Genomic DNA, 25,822 nt, shown 5'->3' on the forward strand with positions numbered 1-25,822 from the left:
TTCATTCGTGGTTTTGTGGACCCAGACAGACCGGCGTTTGCATTTTCGCCGCAGATAAACAGCCGCTATGGCAAAGAGCACGCATTGTTTCTCATTCATTTCCCTCCAAAATGTTTGTTTTTAGCGGCAAGAAAAGCGATTCGCTGTCAACAGCAATGGAATGACATCCGTGAATGTCATTTATAAACGTTACTAGGCAACCAGTAGTGGGAACGCCCACAAGTGACTTCACCGCCAGCCACTGGCGACCAGCAGCGACAAATGGACAGAAAACATGGAAGTTCTTGAAAAGGAAATCTATCAACGATGGTTATGTGGGACAGTGGGATAGAGTCGTTTAATTGTTAAAACAAAAAAGTGTGCCGTGGCAGAAAAAAGGTTGGGAAACACTGATCATGCGTCAAGCACTAATAGAAGTTTAGTTGCGCGTTTACTCGTAATGTTTGAAATTCGGCTATGCAAACAACGTAGGTACAGCGTATAATGAGATCTCAGGTGGCAAGAATAATAATTGGATAATGAATAAAACAAATTCGCATCTTATTTTTAGATTTGTTTTGCAAAGCCACAGAAATAATTTTGTATTTATCTATTTACATGCTCCAGACTAACATTTAAGTGGTGCCACCTGTGTTAAATTACACAAAAGGTCACACCTGTCCAACTGAAAGTTCCACATCACGATCAAAATAGTCATCTGAAGACAAACAAAGCATTTATTTACAATCAGAGAACATTAGAAAAGATTTGTTACATTGTCTCCATAGTTTTAACTGTGGCATTTGCAATAAGATCATAATTAGAAGTAATAAAACAAATGATGATTATCATAAGAAAACACCCAGAAATTAAATTGTATTCTCTCACTACTACACTCACCTAAAGGATTATTAGGAACACCTGTTCAATTTCTCATTAATGCAATTATCTAATCAACCAATCACATGGCAGTTGCTTCAATGCATTTAGGGGTGTGGTCCTGGTCAAGACAATCTCCTGAACTCCAAACTGAATGTCAGAATGGGAAAGAAAGGTGATTTAAGCCATTTTGAGCGTGGCATGGTTGTTGGTGCCAGACGGGCCGGTCTGAGTATTTCACAATCTGCTCAGTTACTGGGATTTTCACGCACAACCATTTCTAGGGTTTACAAAGAATGGTGTGAAAAGGGAAAAACATCCAGTATGCGGCAGTCCTGTGTGCAAAAATGCCTTGTTGATGCTAGAGGTCAGAGGAGAATGGGCCGACTGATTCAAGCTGATAGAAGAGCAACTTTGCCTGAAATAAGCACTCGTTACAACCGAGGTATGCAGCAAAGCATTTGTGAAGCCACAACACGCACAACCTTGAGGCAGATGGGCTACAACAGCAGAAGACCCCACGGGTACCGCTCATCTCCACTACAAATAGGAAAGAGGCTACAATTTGCAAGAGCTCACCAAAATTGGACAGTTGAAGACTGGAAAAATGTTGCCTGATCTGATGAGTCTCAATTTCTGTTGAGACATTCAGATGGTAGTCACAATTTGGCATAAACAATGACAACATGGATCCATCATGCCTTTTTACCACTGTGCAGGCTGGTGGTGGTGGTGTAATGGTGTGGGGGATGTTTTCTTGGCACACTTTAGGCATCGTTTAAATGCCACGGCCTACCTGAGCATAGTTTCTGACCACGTCCATCATTTTTTTGCCAATATGTAACGATCCTCTGATGGCTACTTCCAGCAGGATAATGCACCATGTCACAAAGCTCGAATCATTTCAAATTGGTTTCTTGAACATGACAATGAGTTCACTGTACTAAAATGGCCCCCACAGTCACCAGATCTCAACCCAATAGAGCATCTTTGGGACGTGGTGGAACGGGAGCTTCGTGCCCTGGATGTGCATCCCACAAATCTCCATCAACTGCAAGATGCTATCCTATCAATATGGGCCAACATTTCTAAAGAATGCTTTCAGCACCTTGTTGAATCAATGCCACGTAGAATTAAGGCAGTTCTGAAGGCGAAAGGGGGTCAAACACAGTATTAGTATGGTGTTCCTAATAATCCTTTAGGTGAGTGTATATTGAAGCTCATGGTATAATATATATATATACACATACATACACACACATATCTGTAATGTATTGATTGAAAACCATTCATTTGGAGTTCGATTAATACAAATGAGTGGGTGTACTTTTCATTGTAGGGTGGTTGTACACACACATGAATCTTTCATAATAGGTCCCCTTTAAAATTATGATTGCCAAGGAGACTGCTGTCAAGATGTACAGGGAAAATTACATTTTGGTCTGTTCTCACCCCCCCAAAAAAACTGGATCACTTCAGAAGACAGTGATTAAACCACTAGAGTCTGATGGATTGTTAATGCCGACTTGATGCGTTTGGGAGCTTTTGGAGTTCTGGTCACCATTCACTTGCATTGAATGTACCTACAGATCTTAAATATTCTTCTAAAAAAATCTTAGTTTGTGTTCAGAAGAGAGCAAAGGATGAACTTATCGCTTTAATTTGAAAACATTGTTTGACACTGATGTTCAATGAAAAGGCGTGGTCAGCATTTCTGTATACAACTTTTATTGACAGATGGTAAACCACAAAACCAACCAATGGCCCAGCTTAGAACTGGATGACCTGGCCCTGTAAAAGACAAAGGAGAGAACAAAAATTAGACATGTTTTAAAGACCAGCCATTACACAGTTTTCTATGGTTCTGCCCTGGTGCCAAACACCATTCAACATGTGCTGTGGTGTCACATCAGCACCCACTTCCATATATGAAATTCAATCCCAACACATATACACACGAAGGATTGTGAATTAGCAGATGTATAACTTAAAACATTCTTTTTCTGCTCTTGGCTAAAATTAAGATAAAGACATTAGTCAACTAATGAAATGTTCCAAGTAGTACTGCTGACAAATATGCTTCACCTGCTGGGAAAGATTCTGGTAAAATTAACCTACCACAGAACTCAAAAGGCCATTTGTAACTTAATGACTGGTTTCACATCTCCATGTGTGGATACAAATAATCCTCACATTGTTTTTGAAGCATAACAACAATGTAAGTGCTGACATCTCTATTCTTTACTAACTTAAATTTCAATATAACTTCAGATCAACAAACTATAGCTTAATGGAAACCGTACCCATCTGATTGTGTACCAAATTCCCACTTTGCCTGCTTAAATCGATGTGTGTGATGTACAAGATATGTGTAACTGCCAGCATGCATATGGTTGTTTAAGACTTTATACCTGATAGAAAAATACACTCCTAGGTTTGTCATAAAACCTAATGTTATGTCAAGTCTGGTCAGCTGAAACGTGTTCCCTCTTACCTTTCTCTTCTTGTCTCCTCCCAGCTCAAAGTGTTTGCATCTCTTAATGGCCAACATTCTCTTTGAGCGGCAGTTGGGCTCCACACACTCCAGCCTCAGCACAATCTTCTTTGTGGTTTTAGCCTAAAGCAAAAGGAGGGGAACAGTTGCATTTGATAAACATATCCCCAATGTAAAAAAAATTAAAAGGTTAGTCCCAATCCTTTGAAAGACAGGCTGCTACAGACTGTGTTGCTCAGACATGCAACAGTTTAAGGCTGTAAAACTCACATTATAAATAAAAACCCACAAACACTAGAGATCATTAAAACTTGGTGTGCCAAGAAATGCTGATAACTTACATTCTTGGGCTATATCAGGCATAGTGCAATGAATAAAACAAGATGCGTTTTAAAGGTTGAATTTCATTTTAAATTGCCACAGCATCTAAAAAAATGCATCTTTACAGCATGATGCTGAAAAAACAGCAAGACAATGCAATAGTACAAGACGTCCATCTAGCACATACAAGCATAGAAAAAGTTGGGCGTGTTCAGAGTGAACAGCCCCTTAAGCAGAGGTCTTTGGCGGTTGTGCCTTGAATATGACTTGCTCTTATCAGCATCTCACTGCATAATTATGTACATACATACAACTGTATTGAATGAAACACGTGGTACCACCTGTATAATAAAGCTAGAGTCCGTGTTTGTACTATGGCACTGCTATAGGCAACACCAAGTGTACATGGAACAGTCTATTGAAGCGTTTCTCATTTAACTTTTAATATATTGAGCAAATTAACTGGCTAAATCTCTTGGCAATCGTTTTAGGCACATTTGTTGACAACCAGATAAGTTCTTTGTAATAAAAATCGCTTCAAAGCAGGGCTGATTGGTTTGTTGTGCCCTCGTGGACAGTGGAGACTGTCGATTTCAAAATCTGATGTCTTATAGATTCTTCACCATTCTGAAACGTCTTCAATGGTAATGGAATTAAAAATGTGGTAATATTTTAGTCCTACAATGGTTGGTCATGCTTTGACCATGTTAATAACTATATTTTTTGTAAGCAGAGCACAAACACAAAATGACTGGCTGTGTGTCTAAAATGCAAAATACTTGATATTAACTTTGTTTATAGATCTGTTGTACAAATAATTTCACACCCACAATCAGGCTATTGTACTGAATGAGCATAGCAGTTATTGATGTCCTTTTGCATTTGCTTTAGAAAAATCTATATGGGAAAAATCAGGGTCAGTTTAATTTAGTTTTTATTTCCATTTTCTATTAAATTTGTCTTAGTGTTTTTTTTATGGCCAATGAAGCTGAACATTAACTGGTACAATTTTAAGAAGTCTAATATAATTACATTTCTCAGGGCAGTCTTGATCCTCTCTAGTAATATTATCTATATATCTTTAGATATTATCAAATAAATATATCTTTATTTGGATTGTACATGTAGCAAATTTTAATAATACAGGGTAAATATGGGTTAAGTAACAAAGGACAATTAAACTTGATCCCCGTTCTATCCATATGAATTTCCTTCAATTATTAAACTAATCTTTGGCAAGTAAACAATTAAAGGGATAGTTATCCCAAAAAGGAAATTCTCTCATTTTCTAACCCTCATGCCATCTCAGATGTGCATGACTTTCTGCAGAACAACGATTTTCAGAAGTATATTTGAGCTGTGCAGGTCCAAACAATGCAAGTGAATGGTGGGCAGAAATCTGAAGTGCCAAAATCACATAAAGGCAGGATAAAAGTAATGCATAAGACCCCAGTGGTTAAATCTATATCCACGGAAGTGATGATAGGCGTGGGTGAGAAACAGATCAATATTTAAGTCTCTTTAGCGATCACGATTTCAAGCGCCATCTAACACGCTGCTAACTCTTCCAAGTAGTTAACGGTTAGATGTTGCTGGAAAGTGTAATTAAATTTGAAATCATGATTGTTCATGTAAACTGCAATTGCAAGATCTATGGTGTTTTAAGAGTTACATTTTGGCCCGTTCTCACCCAAAACAGATTAGATTACTTCAGAAGACATTAATCCATTTATGGACTACTTTATGCTGTCTTCATGCTTTTTGGATCTTCAAAGCTTTGGACCCTGTTGACTTGTGTTGTATGGACCAATAGAGCAGAGATATTCTTATCTTTGTGTTGTGCAAAATAAAGTCATACACATTTGGAATGGCATGAGATTCAGTACATGAGTGTACATTTTTGGGGGTAAACTAACTTCCAAGGTTTTCAATTGATGATTTTACTTTGGGATGTGGCAGAGCTCAATTTCATGACAATGGTAAAGAAAATGACAAATTGAGGTGTAATGCTTGTAACGTTAAATTATGACTGATATAAAAGTGTACAAGAAAATATACAAATGAACTCAAAATACTTGTAAATATTTTCTAGCAAATATTTTTTCCTTTGTCCCACTTTAATGCGTAAAATCTGAATTTGGGAAAAGGAGTCTTTTAAGAATTTCTTCATTTTTGCTTTTGACTAAAGTGTAAGACATTCTAAGCTTTCTTCAATGGTAAAATGTTAGGTTGGGTGTATGGATAATATTCTTGCAGTTGTCCACGTTGTACCACTTACCTTTTTTCGGAAAATAGGCTTCGTCTGTCCCCCATAACCGCTCTGCTTTCTGTCGTAACGCCTCTTTCCTGAAATAAACAGATACAGGCACACATATACAATTAAGACTTTAGTTCAGTAAAGTCTCACCACAGGTTTGACCATGCTCTTGCTGAACTCACCCTGCGCGTACAGAGAGTCTTTGCCCTTCTTGTACTGGGTCACTTTATGAGGCTGGTGCTTCTTGCATTTCTTGCAGTATGTCCTGCGAGTTTTCGGCACGTTCACCTACAAATACACACAATAATTATACAATAAAGTTTACAACAGCGCCGCTGAAATCAACGAAAGATGGACTAGCCATCGAGCTAATATTAGCGTTTCTGCTTTTATATAAACAAACAAAATATAGAGATAACAAATAATATTAGCACCGTAAATATAATATTCTACAATATAAACACAGAGAAAGCTGGTGTTTCGTCAACTTAACATCACATTCCAGTCATGTGTGGCTACAATGCAAACAGCTACATTACGACTGTGCTACTCAAAATACAATAATCAGTTCATCCGTCACACAATCGCCCCAATATAACATTTTAAGTGATCCACAATGCATATACATTTACACTATAACATTTGATAGACTCAATGTCGTTCAGAAAAAGAGGATTAAAACAGATTTTCATCAAAACGTCAAAGCAGAGAACTACACACCATGACTGCCCTCGCGGAGCAGGAGCAAAGAGGAAGTACAGACGTCACTCAGTGTATTTGTATCACCGGGTTGCGCGCTGCATACTGTTGCGCGATGCTGCGACCTAGTGGTCGAAATGACAACACCTCCATAGAAACTCCATTGTTACCATACTACTATTGCTATTTCTGCAGTATATACTTTACAACTAAGAGTAGTAGTATGCTATTCAAAACTCAGTGTCCTAAATTATAATTATTGAAAGTCTTAGGCTAATCCTTGTGCAAACTTTGGGACATTTTTTTCCCGATTATTTTGGTTGTGGTAATGCATGATTTGGGGAATTTTTATATTTCAACCTCAGTTCCTATAATACATCTATAATACACTGTGTACATAAAATACTTACACTCAGGACCTAGAGAACAAAAATGTCCCCATTGAAACCTATAAAAACAGCAATATTTGATCCCAGTGACATTAAGTCGGTGAAAGTGTAAAATAATATTAATATATCATGTTTTTATAGCAGTTTTGTGACATGGACATTTTTGTCCTGTAAGGTAATGAGTGTTTTTTTTTTATCTGACATTGCACAAAAAAATAATAATGCATCAAAATCATTGTTGTTGCCAATCATAGACATATTCCAGACTGTGATGATAAAAAATATCCAGAACATGAATTCATATTTGGTAGTTATAATCAGGACTGAAGTTGGTTAAAAAAATTAACTAATTGAAAGTGAAAAATAATATTCATATATCATATTAGTATGGCAGTTTTTTTTACTTGGACATTTTTGTCCTATTAGAACCTCTGAGTATCTTTTTTAAATTGACTCCACGAGGGTTAAACAGCAGTTGTCTGTGAAGACTGGACTTAATATGCAGGTTAAACTGAAGAACTAATTAATTTCTGTTTTTCAGGATATTTTATCAAACATAAACAAATCACACAAACTTTCTCCCAAAAAACATGCACATTTTTATATTGATTATCAATTCAATATATTGATTATCAAAAATTTGTAATTTATTTTCCAAAACAAAGAACCTTTATTTTGGAAAATGACCCAACATCACAAACTTATAATGCAGCTAAATCAATAAAATAACGAAGTATCGGCAACTTTGTATAAGTCAGGATGAATGTAAATGTTAAATGTATTTACACAGCGTACTTCTGCATATTTTAGAGCTGAAAAGTTAAAGTGAAGAAGGTTCAAGGGTGAAAGCGTGCTGTCATAAACAAGGGAAGGTAAGAATGGTTTTACAGTGAAATTAAGATATAAAAACGAATCCAGGGCCCCGTGTTTTTAAGTAACATCCCCGGTTGCCTAACGGTGATGCTACTTATTTTTCATTGTTTCACTCTTTTATGCGATTTTTAAATTATTTTCACACTTCCACAACATTCTGAGATGGGAAAATTGTCCTCAGTTGTGCTTTGACTAATCCTTGATATATTCTGAAATATAGACGTTGTTGTAATGTCAGTGCTTCTCAGTGAGCCGAAAATCTTTTCAAGTTTCTCAGTTCAGTTGCACAGTGCTGTAAATGAAACATGTAGGCCTATTAGCAATTACCAATAGCAATTTGTTTCAGTTCAGTGTCATGGATACATTCTTATTTAAACAAATGTGTGTATCCAGTAAACATAAAAACCGTGTTTAGAAACAGATTTCAGATTAATTTCATTCTCAATATTATAATGCACTGTAATGTACCATGCCTGTGACTGCTTATTTGAGAATCACTTTTGAGACTTCAAATTTTTTTAATGGAAATACAATTTGATGCTCATTTGCTGTGTGCCCCCTGGTCATCTGGGAAGTTGATATGGACTGGCACATGCAGAATGGTGCTGGCTGGCACCATCACCATTTAGACAATTACCAGGTCATTCCTGATGAGCACTAATGAAATCTGCATGACCTAATGGCCTCAAGGTGCATTCTGCAGCGTATACTGCACACTATACCGCCCTGTTAGATGCTACTGTACATACATTGATTGAAATAGTAAGGAAAATGTTAAAACAGGAAATTCATGCCAGCATATTCAAGGTTTAGCTTGATGTGCCATATGCAACAGCTTTAAACATCCACCTACAGACACACAATGTATGTCTTGGAGCATTGATTAATAACACCTGATTGTGCATCTTAGCCTATGGCTCCCTTCATGCAGATGAATGAGCTTAATTAAAGTGAAATGAAAGGAGAAAGAACAAACCTTCCTGTATGTGCGTTGAGATGTTGTTCTGGGCCAGTGATTGAGTGAGGAAAGTGTGTCTGTTTGGTACATCTGGCATTATAATATGTTTTTCATTTTACAATGATAAATTACCTAAAAATACATATGAGACAAGATCTTAGCAGTAGGGAGTTGCACCAATGCAGAAGCAATAAAACATTTTGTTTGTGAAGAACAGCAACTGTATGGGGATGCTCATCTTTTTGTTAAATATTATTCAATTGTGATCAATGTTTTAGTCTTTTTTTATTTCTGAGTAAAATTGTGTGGTGCTGTGGGTGAAAACTGATCTGTCTGTGTCTGATCACACACACACACACACACACACACACACACACACACACACACACACACACACACACACACGTTGTGTTTCCATGTTTTATGGGGACTTTCCATAGACATAATGGTTTTTATACTGTACAAACTTTATATTCTATCCCCTAAACCTAACACAACCCCTAAACCTAACCCTCACAGAAAACTTTCTGCATTTTTACATTTTCAAAAAACATAATTTAGTATGATTTATAAGCTGTTTTCCTCATGGGGACCGACAAAATGTCCCCACAAGGTCAAAAATTTCGGGTTTTACTATCCTTATGGGGACATTTGGTCCCCACAAAGTGATAAATACACACTCACACACACACACACACACACACACACACAAAATCAGTCTTACTCAGTATTTTTCGTCTTCAAAATAAGATATATTAACTTATTAAAAAACATTTAAAAAAAAAATTTTGTGAACAATTTGCCAGTAGACCTATATGTATAAAATATTAGTTTTTAATGTCTTATTTAATTTTGATTTGATATTTTTTAGCTAGTAACAAATGACAACAAAATGCTGTCTTTTTCCATGTTTGTACTGTTCTAATACAACTATATATATATATATATATATATATATATATATATATATATATATATATATATATATTTTTTTTTTGTTTTGTGATGAATTGAGCAAGCTGATGCTAATCGAGTTTGCTTATAATTATTTTTGCTTCTCCTTTGAATAATTTTGTTTTCATAATTTGCTTTTAACCCACGTGATTATGTTGATATTGAACTAAAATATTTAGAAGATTAATTGAATAATACAATTTAAAAGAAATGTAAGCGCAGTGTAGTTCTAGCGGGAAGAATAGCAGCTGTACATGATCACACCATTAGCTGGGTAATTCCTAGCCAATCACATGTAAGCCATTGCTTTATAAGTCTGCTCACAATCTATCACATTGCTGTTTCAGTGTGCTAACATGGCAACCTCCACCACCCCACCACCACCAGTTGAGTCCCGTCCTGCATGGGGGTAGGCTCCTCGCCCCTGACTCCTATGTCCGGCAGGATATGACGGTTCCAGTACAACTTCTTCTGACCACCAGACGGGGCCTACGCCAAAGAGAGACATTACTTTTCTGTTTTATATTTATCAAATAAATGTCATCTTAAATTTCACTCAAGTCTGCAAGTCTGCCTGATAGAACTTATTATGACTTAAGTATTGTGGTAATATGTTGCAGGGTTCCAGTGACACCCACAGCTACCATTTACACAACATTGCAATTTCATTGGAGCTGTCTTTCTTGACGTTAATGATGTCAGCTCACAAGGTATACTTTAATTCATTCTTTTAATTTATATATTTCGATTATGTATAGAAATCAGTTTTTGCTATTTCAATTACTCTGAAATCCAACAATCATACATGTATAACACTCTACTCTGTGTCATGTTGCACCATTTGTAATGCTAATCAGTTGATTTATCTATTATGTTTTACCCCTGACATCATTTAAGGTATGAAATAAAACACATGTTAATGACTGCACTCCAAAAAGGAAATCTAGCAAACAAATTTAAATTAACATTTCTTTATTCTAGGTATTATTTTATAATCAGTTCATCCCTGTTTAGTACACAATTGTTTAGTCTATTGTAGGAATGGAAGTGCATTATCTCTGTCTCTCAGCACGTCCACATGGCGGTGCCAAAAAGGAGTCCTTCATTTTAACAGGAATTGGAGATGTATTCCTTCTGACATCCAGCAGAATTAGGAAACCAAAGGTGAATATTATGTTCATATTAGTTTAAAGTTGGTTTATCTGTAATCTAGCCACATTGTATTACAGAAAAATTACATTTAATTAATTTTAAGATTAAAATAAAACATGTTTAATAATTAAATTTAGCATGGAGAGAAATGGCTCAGTTTCAAAATTTCAGCAGTAGAGTGGAGTGGGCCACAGCTATGGATATGCAGTGGCACTACAACATGCTACTAAATTTAGACCGGTGGTTTCTGCCTAATTGTTTATTAATCCAGATAGAAACACAGTCAGTGCAACGTTTTAGTTGTCCCTCAAAAAAATTGTTTATTCAATCGAATTTATTTTACATAAGAAAAATGTGTAAAACCAAAGAATTAAAAACTTTACCAACACCTATTGCTGCATCACAGTAGCTATGTATTTGATGAAGGACGCATTTCTCCGTGGGGAAAACAGTACGTTCTTCAGGTATGCGTTCAAGTAGTTTGAATAGATTTCGGACATACTTCATCCGGGGACGTTGGCATTGTCTCGTGACCCAATTATACGATGTAAGAACAATAACCACAAAAGCTATCTGTTCTGGTTTCAAACATTCAAGCATACGATTTTTAAGATCATGAGAAACATTCCAGTCAAGTGTTTCAAAACGTTTGACGGGTAGTGTATATGGTATATATGCGACGTACATTTGAGAAAAGCCATCCGAATCTCAATTAACCGTCGTTCCTATAAATCCAGTGTTTTGAACGCGATGTCACCTCAGCTCCCAAGGGATTATGGGATTGTTAAATGTACAGTCAATCTGCACTTCAAAATCTTGCCGGAAATAGCAGGTCATCTGGGTATTTCTTGCTTTATGAATACTGTGGATTCGGACATACTACTCCATTGGCATACATTTTTTGGCATACTATATAGTAGGGAAATATCTATATGGATGCAGTGGATGTAGCTATATTTCTGCAGTGTTCAAATTTTATCAGAGCTCTTGAGGGTTCCCTTTCACCCCCTTAGGTGTACCAGCAATCATAAATCCAACCCATAAATAAAAGAAGAACTATATCTTACCTTTATTGTGAGGTGAAAATGAAGATCCACTCTAACAGTGTCACTCAGTCACTGTCTGTAAATTCCTTCAGAAAACAGCGACGGGCGCACTTTGTGGTGCTTAGAATTTTCATACGGAACAATATTCTACCAGGGAACCTCCGAGTTACTGATTTTATATTAGATAATCAGATAAGAATAGCAATTATATTTTTAAGGACTTAAAAGTAGCAAGATAGAGGTCTAAGGACATTCTAAGGTATCAATAGATTAGAATAATAGCAATGTGTAAGAAAAAGTTGTTTGGGTTACTCCTTCTGTTTGTATGTATTTGGCTTAATTAGGGGTTTAAGAATCATGTTGAGTTTCCATACATGAAAACAAACTGAGCTTTAAATAGCCAATAGACTTTAGTTTTTAAGATTATTGACTAATATATCAATTTGATAAAGCTAATCGTTATACATTTTTAGGGATGGGATGATATATTGAATTTCAGTATATCGCAATCCAAAAAAATTATTAACCATATCAAGGTAAAAGTTGATATTTAGAAATTTCCATGTGATCATAAATTAAATGACCCGTCAAACACCATACTATCTCTATCCCTTGTTATTTTTACCCCTGCTTTACTTTATTTTTCTACACTGTTTACAGGGTTCAAACAAGGTCCTTGAAATGCTTAAAGTGCTTGGATTTAGCTTTCAGAAATGTAAGTACTGGAATACCTGAAAAATCACCTTGTTTTTCTTAAAAGTGCTTGAAATTAAAATGACCATTTCTTCCATGTATTGTGTGTCCATCAAAAATGAAATCCACTAACTAATTATTGTATAATGTGTCTTTAATATTCCTTTCTGTTCTTTTAATTTCTGGCAGATAAAAAAAAATATATATTATTTATAATCAGGCATAGCACAAATGTGATAAACAATCTGAGAGACTTCTCTCCTTAACTGGAACACTGAGAGTGTGAGACTGTGCTCTTGAACTCTTAAAGTGACAGTAACATTTAGCATTTGTTATACAAATGAATGTAAACTCAATGTTATTACTTGTTAAACTGTACACATTATTTCAAACAGTGAATGCTCATATCATTATGATATACTGTATACTGTAAAATCTTATGATAAAATATGAATTGATAAAATGTAGTATTTTTGGATTTAAAAAATAAATACATTTAATTATAATAATGATTACAAAACAAATTATTAAAAAATTAAATATACACATTCACATATTCTTTCTGGACAGGTTTCTGTTCATGTTATATTGCTGCTTGTTCTGCACCTGATCAGCCTGAATGTAGCTCTCTTTTTTTGAAGGCACATTTGTTTGTGATCTTTTCTTAAAGAGAAAGAGACACTGTATTTATTTATACTTTGAGTATTTATATTATGCATTAAAGAGCTTTATTTTATAAAAATTATAATGTGCATTTTGCTCCAAAAGGTTTCAAAAACTAAACAATTTTCTGTCATATTTGTCATTTAAATGTTATTATATCGCAAACCTCATATTGTACATCGAACTGAATCATGAGATAACCATATCGTCCAGTCCCTATTAATTTTCAGTTTTGCTGAATTTCATCTACACCTGTGGACCAGCTTTAATGAAGGGTGTTGATGTTTTTGAATGGCAATAATTTTGACTGTCAAATTATTTCCTGCTTACCATTGTAGCACTAGAGCAAAGGCAGGTGGTATTTATAATTTAGTTGGAGGTGACATTCTCATTCTAGTGAGCATTATACTGGACAACATTTTTAAATTCCATTTAAAAGCTATCGTATGGTTTTATAAGACTTGGAATGTAGTACTTTTATAGTGCTTTTCCTTTCTATTTCTTTTATGTTCCATGGATAAAATAATAGCATATGGGTTTTGGAGCGACATAGGATAAAGTGAATAATGACAGATGATTGATTGTTGAGTGAACAATTCCTTTAATATTCTTGTGCAAACCATTGGCCCATTAGATTGGCAGCATTCAAAAATATGAAAAGATGATGTAAAAATTAAATAAGTTCAAATGATTTCATAATTATTCTATGAGGCTCACATTAAACCAAAGCCCATAGTTAATAACAGTGATTGGTTTAATGCTTCTTCAATTGTGTCTGAAGCCAAAATCTGAATGTTTGTTCTGCAGACGTATTCCTGCCCAAACCTCTGTTTCCTGGGTGTGTATTTCTAAAACATGTGGCTATCTCTTTAAATTTGAAGCAGCTCTCACTCAGCTGTTTGCAGATGATGACAGCTGCCTTATACATACACAGTCAAGAATCAAGATATCTCACATTGAACCACTGTATTTCCCTTTGACCTTTGTAATTACATGGTCCACCTCCAGTTCAACCGCCTTCCTCCCCCTCTACGCACATGTAACATACACTCACACATACAACCTCTGCTCCCTCTTTCCTGTGTGGCATCTACCCAACGCTGCTGCTGAGGCTGTGACCTCCAATGCTTCAGCATCCCTGTGGTTGTTTTCCAAACCGATCTGTTCTCCTTTTCTTACTGTCCCCAAACACACACACACAGAGACCCACCCCCACTGTGCAGCTTAACGTCCCTTGTGACACTGAAAAATGTCGCCCACTTACTCTTCTCTTTTCCTTACACCTGTCTCTCTCCCTCCTTCTCTTTTCCACTTTTCTGTATGTGTATTTCTCCTGTTTCTCTCTTTCATACCTTTCTGCTCTCTTTTCAGCTAACATCCCACCCTCTGCTGTCACACTGTCCATCTACCTAATTTTTTCCTTTCTGTCTCTGCTACCCCCCCTTTGCCTTCATCCTCTACCACCCCCTCCCTATTTCCCTCTCTCTTTCTCTCTGCCTCTCCCTCCATCTTCCTCCCTCCCTCCCTCCCTCCCTCACTCTGAGGCACTGCAGTAAAGTCTGTTGAAAGGATAGAGGCGGTTTTCTGTGCTCTGCGCCGAGAGTGAGAGAGAGACTGCAGCATGCTGCACTGCAATCACACTAAAGCACATGAGAAGCTGCCCACAAAAGCACACGTCTGTGTCCATTTGCAACCATTGGATTCTCTGCAGCACAGACATTTGGTGTGTGAGCTCATTCAAAGACGATAACTTGTGTCTTTAGGTGTCTGTATTTGATATCTCTCCCACCCGCACACACAACCCCAACATACACGCGCATCAGCAACTCCTCCCACTCTTCCTCCAAACCCCCCATCCATTCAGGTCGACAGCAGGATGGTGTATCGTTCTGGACGCAGCGCTGAAACTAGAGCTTCAACCTGACACAGACGCACGTATGCACACCGGCAAAGACGCGCCGTTTTGGTACTCCTTTTGTCTTTTGTCGCTGGAGGATTATAATACTGCAGATGTTTTCAGGAAACAACTGGACTCATAGAGACTGAAGATTCTCTAGGAGACTGAACGCTTTGGTGTGCATCTGTGTGTGCGTGCTGGTTGTTTTTTCTGAAAGCTGGACTGACGCACGGATACTGCAGTAGAACTGCAGGGGCCTGGATGCTAACGTGGAGGACATGAGGACCCAGTGGAACTCCCGCCCCTGAGCTCCAAACCCCACTGCTACTGCTGCACATTCTGCTGAGGTGCTGCTCTCTCCTCTGATTAGGAGAATTTTGGTGTATGTGTGTGTATGTGTGGTGGAGGTGAATGTTTTTTTTTTGCTGAGCTGCAACATTGCATTAAGGAAGCAGAAGACGTGTATGGGTTAAAAGGGCCTAGTCCTGTTTTGCTTTATTTGTGTGCATGTACATTTGTGTGTATGATGGCTGATAGAAGATAGTGACAGAGTGTCGTAGCTGTCTGCTGACTGCTCTGTGCATGTGTGTGTGGTGTAGCTGAGCAGAGCTCTCAGAGGCCGAAAGGATGCTGACAGCTCGTGATGGAGCTCGAGATGAAGCGCAGAAGCTGCACAGGAAATGGATGAAGCACCAGGCCTTCATGGCCGAACTGGCCCGCAACAAAGAATGGCTTGCCAAGATCGAACAGGTGAGTCACAAGAGCTGAAATTAAAGAAATAGAGAATGGGATGGGGATGGGGAAAGAGGAGAGAAAAATTTATATTCAAGCTTAAGGTAACTCTGAAGGGGCAAAATCCTTTCCAACACATTGACTAATTTTTACATGTGACCTTAGCAAACGGTGAATTCAGGTAAATTGAGTCATTTATTTTCATTTTTCTGTACTGAATATAAACATATTGTGACATGCTTATGTAAAACATGTCTAAGAGCAAGAGTATGAAGCTTAGTTTGCTCCCTCTTCATATAAATCACATTCTCCTTGTTAATAAAGGCAAATGCTGCTCATACTCTGGGAAATGTGCAAGAGAATACAGAGAGATTTTGGGCAAAAATGATAAAAAAAAAACATTGATTAAGGATGGATTGATTTAGGACAGATTCAAGATTGGGTGAAAATTGTCATTTTTGATGATTGGTTGTGTATGGCTATAGGATAGATTTGAGATTGTCTAGGGATGGGCAGAGGACAGATGTGGAACTGGTTAATGATGGATTGAAGAGATATTCAGGATTGGTTGAGGACAGATTTTGGGTTGTTTATGGTTTGGTTGAGGGTTGGTTGTAGATTGGTGAAGGACACATTCAGCTTTGGTTTAGGATGTGTTGAGGACATTCAGGATTGTCTGAGGATGGACTGAGAACAGATTCAGGATTGGCTGATGATGGGCTTAGGACAGATTTTGGTTCGACTGAAGATGGGTTTAGGATAGATTGAAGATTGGTTGAGGAGAAGCTGAGGATAGATTTGGGATTTTGAGAATGAATTGATATTCAAGATTGAGTTGATAATGGCAAATTTCTATTGTAAATAATTCTTTCTAGATATGCTCCCCTCTTAAAAGGATAGTTCACCCAAAAATGAAAATTCTCTAATCACTTACTCACCCTTATGCTATCCCAGATGTTTATGACTTTCTTTCTTCTGCGTAACAGAAATGAGGAGTTTTAGAAGAACGTCTCAGCTCTGTAGGTCCATACAATGCAAGTAAATGGTGGCCAGATCTTTAAATCTCCAAAAATCACATTAAGTTAGCATAAAGTAATCCATTTGACTCCAGTGGTTAAATCCATATCTTCTGAAGCAATATGAGAAGTGTGGGTGAGAAACAGATTAATATTAAGTCTTTTCTTTTTTTTACTATAAATCTCCACTTTCACTTCACATCTTCTTTTGTTTTTTTGGCAATACGCATACTTCATGCATCACCTACTGGTCAGGCTGGTCAAGGGTGGAGATTTATTTTGAAAAAGGGTTTAAATATTAATCTGTTTATCACCCACACCTATCATATTGGCTCTGAATAATGGATTTAACCACTGGAGTCATGGATTACTTTTATGCTGGTTTTATTAGATTGTTTGAGAATCAAAGTTCTAGCCACCATTGACTTGCATTAAATGGACCTACAGAGCTATTCTTCGTTTGTGTTCTGCTGAAGAAAGAAAGTAATACACATCTCGGATGGCATGGGTGAGTAAATAATTAGAGGACTAGAAATTGCTCTTTGTGAGTTCAATCTCTTTAAAATGTTCTTAATAATCCTTATCCAGTAATCCTTGCAAAAGGAAAATGGTAGTGGAAAGTTGGGTAATGGAAATAAAGATCAGTAGTGAGAAGAGAGAAGGGTAAGATGTGCTCTTGTTACTGTCCTGATACAACCACACAGTGTTAACATCTGCTTGTGTTTGAACATTTTATTTTGAATGTCAGTTGCAAATAAATGTTGTCTTTGATGCATGTATGATGTATTAAAGCACAAGTTCAGGTTTAGTTGGACGATGGTGCCCTGCAATACAATCATTGATCCCATTCCCATGTGACCTGTTCTGGTCTGGCACATGCTGTCCCCATACACCACAAAACACTTTACTCATGCTCATATTATCCCAAACCCATTTGACTTGCTTTTTTCTATGGAACAAAATATTTGATGTTAGGCAGTGATAGCTTCAGTCACCATTCACTTTTATTGTATGGAAAAGAGATGCAATGAAATTGAATGGTGACCGAGGCTGTCATTCTGCCTAACATCTCCTTTTGTGTTTTAAGAAAGAAAGAAAGTCATACCAGTTTGGAACAACCAGAGAGTGAGCAAATTATGACTGGAGTTTCATTTGAGTGAACTATCATTTTTATTTGATTAGTATGTAAAGAAATCTAAAGGTGTGTAGGTATTTAATGGTGTGTCTGCAGGTATGACTGATTTCAGGAAATAGCAAGGAACCTTGCATCATGCATCATATGTGTTGCTCCATGACTGCATAGACACTGAAATTGTTCTCCTTTCATGCTGACAGTGATTGGAAACCTGCCGAACAGCCAGACTGATAAGTGCTAAATGTTTTATGAGTGCCAAACTGTCACAAAAACAGCACTATGCATACAAACATGTGCAAATGATCTAGAATCTGCAAGACTACAATAGAGAGTGCAATGGCATTATATACATAGTGCCAAATATCAATATGTTACATGCTTCTGGTCCATGAATGAATGTGAATGAATGCGTTGTTACATATATTCATTTATTTATGACATGTGTTTACATGTATGACGTAACATGCAGTGTGGCCAGGGCTGCTAGTATGTGGTAGTGTTGGTTAGGTTGGGTGTGTGTCTCTCTGTTTTAGATTGGGGTTCTGCAGTGATGTTTGTTGTTGTGAAGATCTAAACACATTTTAAAAAGAGTTCTACCACAAGGGTTGCTGCTGTGGTCAAATAAAGTGTTTGTCTAAGTTGTATTTTCAGATGCATTCTACTGCATTGATGATTTGATGTATAACTCAAATATTGTTAGGCTTCACTCTGCACATCCTGTGTACTTGTGGTGGATTTGTGTTGCATGTTTGAATTTCAGTACTCTAAATTGTTTATTAGATGTTGCGGGCCAGCCGCTGTTCTTTTTTGGTCTTGTTATCCCTTCTCATGTTTCTTTTGATGTTTCATTCTGTGTGGTGCAACAATTAAACTGTGATTTTATTTACAGTTCACTGAAGAATAAGTCACGTAATAATGCTACGACTTAACAGCCTTTGGGCATGCTATATCTTTGTTTTGCTTTGCAGCGAAACAATTAAGCTTTATCTTTATACAAGCTGATTTTAAATGTCACTCTTGTTTGTTTTCTGATACTTCTGTGTCAGAGATTGCCTGGTGAGGCACCCCACTAACTGGAATTATTGAAGACAACAATCAGTGATCAGCCAGCAATTTTCCTGGTTTATACCATAAAAGTCTTATCCCTGTTATAAAGAATAGCATGGATGGTCACCAGCATATGTTGTGTATAAGATGCTACTAAACACCAGGCTTCTTTACTAGCTTAGCTAGCAAGACTACATTATAGATGGTAATGCTCATCAACCAGCATGGTCTTTCTGGTGAAGCTAGTTGACCAGCATTAATATCTAGATCTGCACCAAACCAGCTTAAACCAGCTTGAACCAGCAACAACATTTTGGTTGTTCACAGCTGTTTTTTTTTTTTAGCAGTGCCATGTGGCAACAAAGACTAATTGTTCTGTTATGATGCACTGATATATCAGAAAATCACCGGTATTGGCCTTAAAAGCAATAATCTGCACTATCGGACAACAGCAGATTATTAAAAAAAAATTTAATAATTGGGGGCCTGGGTAGCTTAGCGAGTATTGATGCCGACTACCAACCCTGGGGTCTCGAGTTCTAATCCAGGGCATGCTGAGTGACTCCAGCCAGGTCTCCTAAGCAACCAAATTGGCTCGGTTGCTAGGGAGGGTAGAGTCACATGGGGTAACCTCCTCGTGGTTGCGATTAGGGGTTCTCGCTCTCGATGGGGCATGTGGTGAGTTGTGCGTGGATCGTGGGGAGCAGCATGAGCCTCCACATGCAGTGTCTCCACGGTGTCATGCACAACGAGCCACGTGATAAGATGTGCAGATCGACTGTCTCAGAAGTGGAGGAACCTGAGACTTGTCCTCCGCCACCCGGATTGAGGTGAGTAATGGCGCCACCAGGAGGACCTACTAAGTAGTGGGAATTGGACATTCCAAATTGGGAGAAAAGGGGATAAAATAAATAATTAAAAAAAAATTGTCAATGATTAATTATTTCCTGTCAATCAAATGGAGGGGCAGAAATGCATCAGACAATTAGCCTACATAACATGCTGTCTGCAGGAATTTAGGCAGAACATTTTGGGTTGGTGGGCCAAGAAAAATATATATTATGTTTAGCTAACTGTTTCCAGGACATTTTAAGAATACTAAAAGATCAAACAACAATAGTCCTTATTGAGTAGGCCTGCATTCAGACATTTGCATAAAATTTGGAACCTTGCTTGTGGCTGAGAACAGAAATGAATTATTATATGGGGATTCAGGAGGTTTACCCAAGACATTTTTGAAAAACAGAATGGTCATTTTAACCAGAATGGACCAATTTTGTTTATTTTTCACTAATCAAATGAAAATGATGGATGAAATTGTTGCTATATCTCTGCTATGGTTTTACTGTCAATAAAATTACTTATTTTCTCTTATGCAGTCATTATGTCGGAACTCTTCTCAGTGGGGGAGAGACGCTGTTGCGATAGTGAGGTAAAAGTGAAAAAGAATAAAGGAAGCGTTCTGAGGTTGAGAAAAATATTCAGAGCTATCTACACCTGACTGTTTCCCAAGTAATGACATATAAATTAATAGCAATAAATTAACGTATATGATATTTGGAAATAACATCATTTTATTTTAGACGTACAGGGAAAAAACAGGCTGGAGTTTAAAAGTCTTAGGAGTTTTGAGAGCATTTTATCACCCCAAAGTATCTTATTTTTGCCGTCATGAATTTTATAGCCTACAGACCTTACTTTGAATTAGGTGACAATCACATCAGAGGTGAAACTACCGGTAAACTTTTTACACAACTAATTTGATTACTCAAATTAGAAAAGCTTGACACAGCAAGGATTATGATGAGTTTGTTAAAGCTAATCCGGAGGCAAAAAAATGTATGTTAGCTTAACACGAGGCTATTCAGAATTCAGTTCATGTTAAGAATGCTAATTATGTGCTTTTTGTTTAAAGTGTTTTGTTTAAAACTGAGACCAGTTAGTCTGAAATATGGAAGAAATGTGGCGACATGGATAATACAATTATTTTTTAAATTTCTTTTTAAATATGTGTAATTAGTTATCAGTTATTTGAAACAAGGTAACATGAAAAAGCAGAACCGCCAAACTAGCAGTTTTGGTATTTGTTTTGGCAAATGTTTTGTCATCAGATCTTATTATCGGCACATGCATTTTGTATCGGTGCATCTCTAATATAGGACATCACAACAGTCAGATTATATGTTGAGAAAGTATAATGTCATAGCATGACATAATATCCACAATTATAATGAATGTCATCTGCTGAAAAAACATTTATTCCCTTGATCTGTAAATGCCGGTGAAGATCAGCAGCTCTTTTGCTACTGTATGTGGGTGTGACAGTCATATATCTCCAGGCCCTTTCATGAAACTAGTGGTTAATGTTGCGCTGGTACCTCGATGCATTTTCAATGCATTGTTCATGTTCAAGCAATTTCAGTGGACCAAATCAAGCATTCTAACCAATCGCATGAGTGAAATGGCTCTTTCTGCTCGGAATGCTGCAGTGAATTAGATCTCACACTCACCAGCATGTTTATTGAATATTCTGTGTTGCTTCTTAGATAATTGTTTTCTGGCCCACTGAGTAAAGTCAGAGTTTTATCTCTGCATGGTATGTGTTTGATTTTGAGTTGTCAGATGGTTCGCTCAGTCTGGTTTGAAGAAGGAGAGTCTAATTTTGCTTTCTGAGCAATCTGGCACATACTTCCTTTTCTCTCTCTGCACTTCAGGATTTTGTTTCAGGACTACAGCTGTGCCAGAAATCTAGGGTCTATTTTACAGTTATGGAGGTCATTTTAGAGTTTATTATTCTGGTATATTTTTTTCCAAAGAATTCTGGAATAAATTAAAGGGATAGTTCACCCAAAAAAGAAAAATCTCTTATCATATACTCACCCTCATGCCATCCCAGATGTGTATGACTTTCTTTCTTCTGCAGAACACGATTAAGCAAATATTTTTAGAATAATATCTCAGCTCTATAGGTCCATTCAATGCAAGTGAATGGTGGACAGAACTCTGAAGGACCAAAAAGCACATAAAGGCAGCAAACAAGTAATCCACATGATTCTAGTGGTTAAATCCATACAAAAAGAAAAAAGTCATATGGATTACTTTTATGATGCCTTTATGTTCTTCAAGACCTTCAAAGTTCACTAGCGTTGTATGGACCTACAGAGCTATTACAGAGCTATATAATAGAGATATTATTCTAAAAATCTTAGTTTGTGTTTAGAAGAAGCAAGTCATACACATCTGGGATTGCATGAGGGTGAGTAAATGTTCAAGAGAATTTTCATTTTTGGGTGATCTATCCCTTTAAGGCCGTGTGTTACAATGATTTTACTATGGATCAGGAGTGTTCTTAGGCACGACGGAAGTGGAGTACAATGATGACAACAGGAATGTGATAAAAGACTTTTACATCTATCATTATTAATAATCATATTATTATTATTATAATCATCATTTACTCACCCTCATGTTGTTCCATACCCGTATGACCTTCTTTCTAATGAACAAAAAAGGAGATACTAGACAGAATGTTAGGGGCTGAGAGTCTCAGTCACCATTCACTTTCATTGTATGGACAAAAAGATGCAATAAAAGTATGGTGATGGAGGTTAACATTTTGGTGTTCCACAGAAAAAAGAAAGTCATGTGTGTTTGGAACAAGGTTTTTTTGGTGAACTGTTCCTTTTAATTATAATACATTTTCCATCAAGATATCATTCATTAGCTGAACTATAGTCTGTTTGCTATTTTCGAGCTTGGCATAGTAATATAGAATGTGCAGTCACAGGCATTTATCTGCTTTTTACATTTTTGAACGTAGCTCATCCAATCAGAATTTAGAGTCTTAGGCCACGTCCACACAAAACTGTTTTCAGTTTGCTAATGCCATCGTTTATGCAGAGCTTTAGAAGTGAGTCTACACGGAAAGGATTATTTTTCCACAATATGAATCTCAAGTTGTCTGGAAAAACGAACTATACTAACGATGACTATAACACTGCAAATATGTTAATATCACCCTATTTTAGACAAACCTGATGGTTCTTTACTAGTGTATCTTTAACTAATGTCACAAAATACACATAATCATAAGGACAATTCCAACTCTAAATTTAATGAGCCATTTTAGATGGCATTGTAAAATGCAGAAAAATGCACACCTGTGACTGAACATTCTATATTAATGTGCCAAGATGCTATGTTAAAAAATTGTGTACTATGATTTTTACTAATAATAAATATACTTTTTTTTTTTTTTTTTTTTACATTGTTGTCTTTTATCATATTGCTGTTGCTGCTGTTTCATAAAAGTGAAAATCTGTATTGCAAAGATTCATTCATGGGTAAGGGTTTTTTAAAGCAGTTTCTAAGAACACACCTTACCTGTGGTAAAATCACTTGTGGCTTATTGCTTTATTTTAAAGAGCATAAAATACCAGTATTACTATGTAATCATCAGGGCTGTGCCAATACAATCTTTTATCAATATATATAATTATAATCTTTCTTACAAAATTGTATTAGACCCCTGTATCGATTTTTTCATTATATGTTTGTGCATTTATATCATGTCCAACAGTTTAATAATGAAAAGTTAAATAAGATGAGTAAGCTCAAACTTTGACATTTGTGTTTCTCAGTGCAGACAGAGACACTTTTTTCACTCTTTTGCTTATGGACATGCTTTTCTCTTTTGTCAGTTTGAAGCAGTTTTAACCGTGATCCAATCAAGACATCGTGATGCATTGTGAAATATTGAATTGTGTGTATCGCACAGCCCCAATAGTCATAACAGATAATGTGTTCATATAATCCTTTAGTGATATCTCGCTGTCTGTGATGAAGGGCTCAAGAATAAGACTCGACTCTGAGTTCCTTCCTGGACTACTTAATAAATGAAGTTCATATTTTTATATATTTCTGGATCGCAGAATAGATATGAATAGACACTGAGGCCTTACACAACCACAATTGTTTTGCAACAGAAAAAAAAGTTATGCAAATTAAACTAAACACTAAAATCTTTAGTGTAAAAAAAATATAAATTGTGTCAAAATAAAAATGCATCTACTGTGAGATGCCTTGATGTATCACCGATATGACTTTATGTGTAAACCATGTCGTTGAAAAAAAAAGTGTCCCTTTTAGCATTTTTTTTTAATCAGCTGAACTTAAGATGGCTGCCAGTATTACCTGAACCTGATTTCTGTAACACTGAAGAGCCACCTGACTTGAAAGCTATTACACCATCACACCCAATCATGCTCATGCATAGACAGTGGTACGTATCTACAGAAACATGAGTTAATGTGGCTGTAACCTGAGAAACAACAGAAGCTATGACACACCGTCCTGCTGTGATTGGAGAACTCTTTGTCCTTTTGAAAGGGTTCCCGCCCCCTCCCCCACTTCAAGACTCACTCAGCTCAGCATCCTCACTGACAGACAGGCGGCTGCACCAATCACAGAATGATGTCCTCGGAGCTGACCTTGCCTCCTAGTACCACAAACAGAGGGCACATGATGAAACATAACACAATTATCTATGTATGTATGTTTGTCTCTTTTTGTTTTCCTTTCAAACATTCCCTGTTTCTCTCTCTCTCTTGTTTCTCCATCCGTTTCTCACCTTATCTGTCTCACTGATTCTCTTTTTCTCTTCCTTTCTCTCACATACTCTTTCTTTCGCGGAGTATGGAGGGAGCAGGCAATTTGTGCCAAAAGGAGAAATGCTACACTGCATTATGACACACAAACGCACACACATATGGGCACACACATATGTGTACTGTATACACGCGCACACACACACACACACACACACACACACACACACACACACACACACACACACACACACACACACACACACACACACACACACACACAGTTACATCACTGTGATTGAAAGAGGGATGTAGACTGTTTTGAAAAGATACATATGAGTGAGTTTACTTTTATGTCTTTCTGCAGGGAAGAATGAACCTTTACACTGATGTGGAGAGAGAATGAGTGTGTATATGTGTGTGTGTTGGTGCCCTATTTTAAGAGGCTGGACTCCAGCCATGGTTCTGAAGAGACAGATACTCTCTTTACTTTGATCTCTTACCATCTTGCACACATACACTCAGGCATACACTAGTAAGGAAGAAGAGTGAGGGTCTGAATAGTAACACATTCATTGATTATGCTACATATGTGTGTGTTTAGGAGGGTGAGGAACTGGTCCAGGAACAGCCCGAGTTGCGATCAGTGGTGGAGATGAAGTTGAAGGAAATCCGAGAGTGCTGGTCTCATCTGGAGAACACCACCAAAGTCAAGGCTCGCCAGCTCTTCGAAACTCAGAATAACCGGACTAGCAACCTGTCCACCAACAGCCTCAGTGACCTGGACCAGCATCTCAACGTCATACAGGAACAGCTGCCCAGACTGGGCTCCACCCACACCACTCAACCCACCCTCCTTCAGCCCCGCCCCACTTTTAGCCAACAACTACAGAAGATACAAGTGAGAAAGTCAAGCATCACTATTACTATTGGTCATACTTAGGGATTATTCAAATTCCTTAACACTAAAGCTTAAAGTATACTTCGGTTTAGACACAAGTGCTTAGACCCATAAAGATGTCTTTATAGTCC

General features: G+C 37.1%; 2 protein-coding genes across 2 annotated transcripts in view; one reads left to right on the forward strand and one right to left on the reverse strand.

Moving 5' to 3' along the window:
• Positions 1-2,569: 2,569 nt before the first annotated feature.
• Positions 2,570-6,708, reverse strand: rpl36a (ribosomal protein L36A). Its single transcript, XM_052109955.1, has 5 exons — positions 6,651-6,708; positions 6,113-6,218; positions 5,952-6,019; positions 3,353-3,475; positions 2,570-2,649 (listed from the first exon to the last, which is right to left on the reverse strand). The coding sequence occupies exons 1-5, from the start codon at positions 6,651-6,653 to the stop codon at positions 2,629-2,631; spliced, it is 321 nt and encodes a 106-aa protein (XP_051965915.1). The 5' UTR covers positions 6,654-6,708; the 3' UTR covers positions 2,570-2,628.
• Positions 6,709-15,307: 8,599 nt separating this feature from the next.
• Positions 15,308-25,822, forward strand: part of LOC127631686 (spectrin beta chain, non-erythrocytic 4-like) — a 31,832-nt gene continuing 21,317 nt past the window's right edge. The window contains exons 1-3 of the mRNA XM_052109950.1: positions 15,308-15,601; positions 15,854-16,004; positions 25,395-25,691. Of these exons, the coding sequence (XP_051965910.1) occupies positions 15,882-16,004; positions 25,395-25,691 (420 nt within the window). The 5' untranslated portion in view covers positions 15,308-15,601; positions 15,854-15,881. The remainder of the gene's footprint in view (positions 15,602-15,853; positions 16,005-25,394; positions 25,692-25,822) is intronic.

This window comes from Xyrauchen texanus, chromosome 3, assembly GCF_025860055.1.
Source record: "Xyrauchen texanus isolate HMW12.3.18 chromosome 3, RBS_HiC_50CHRs, whole genome shotgun sequence".
NCBI lineage: Eukaryota > Metazoa > Chordata > Actinopteri > Cypriniformes > Catostomidae > Xyrauchen > Xyrauchen texanus.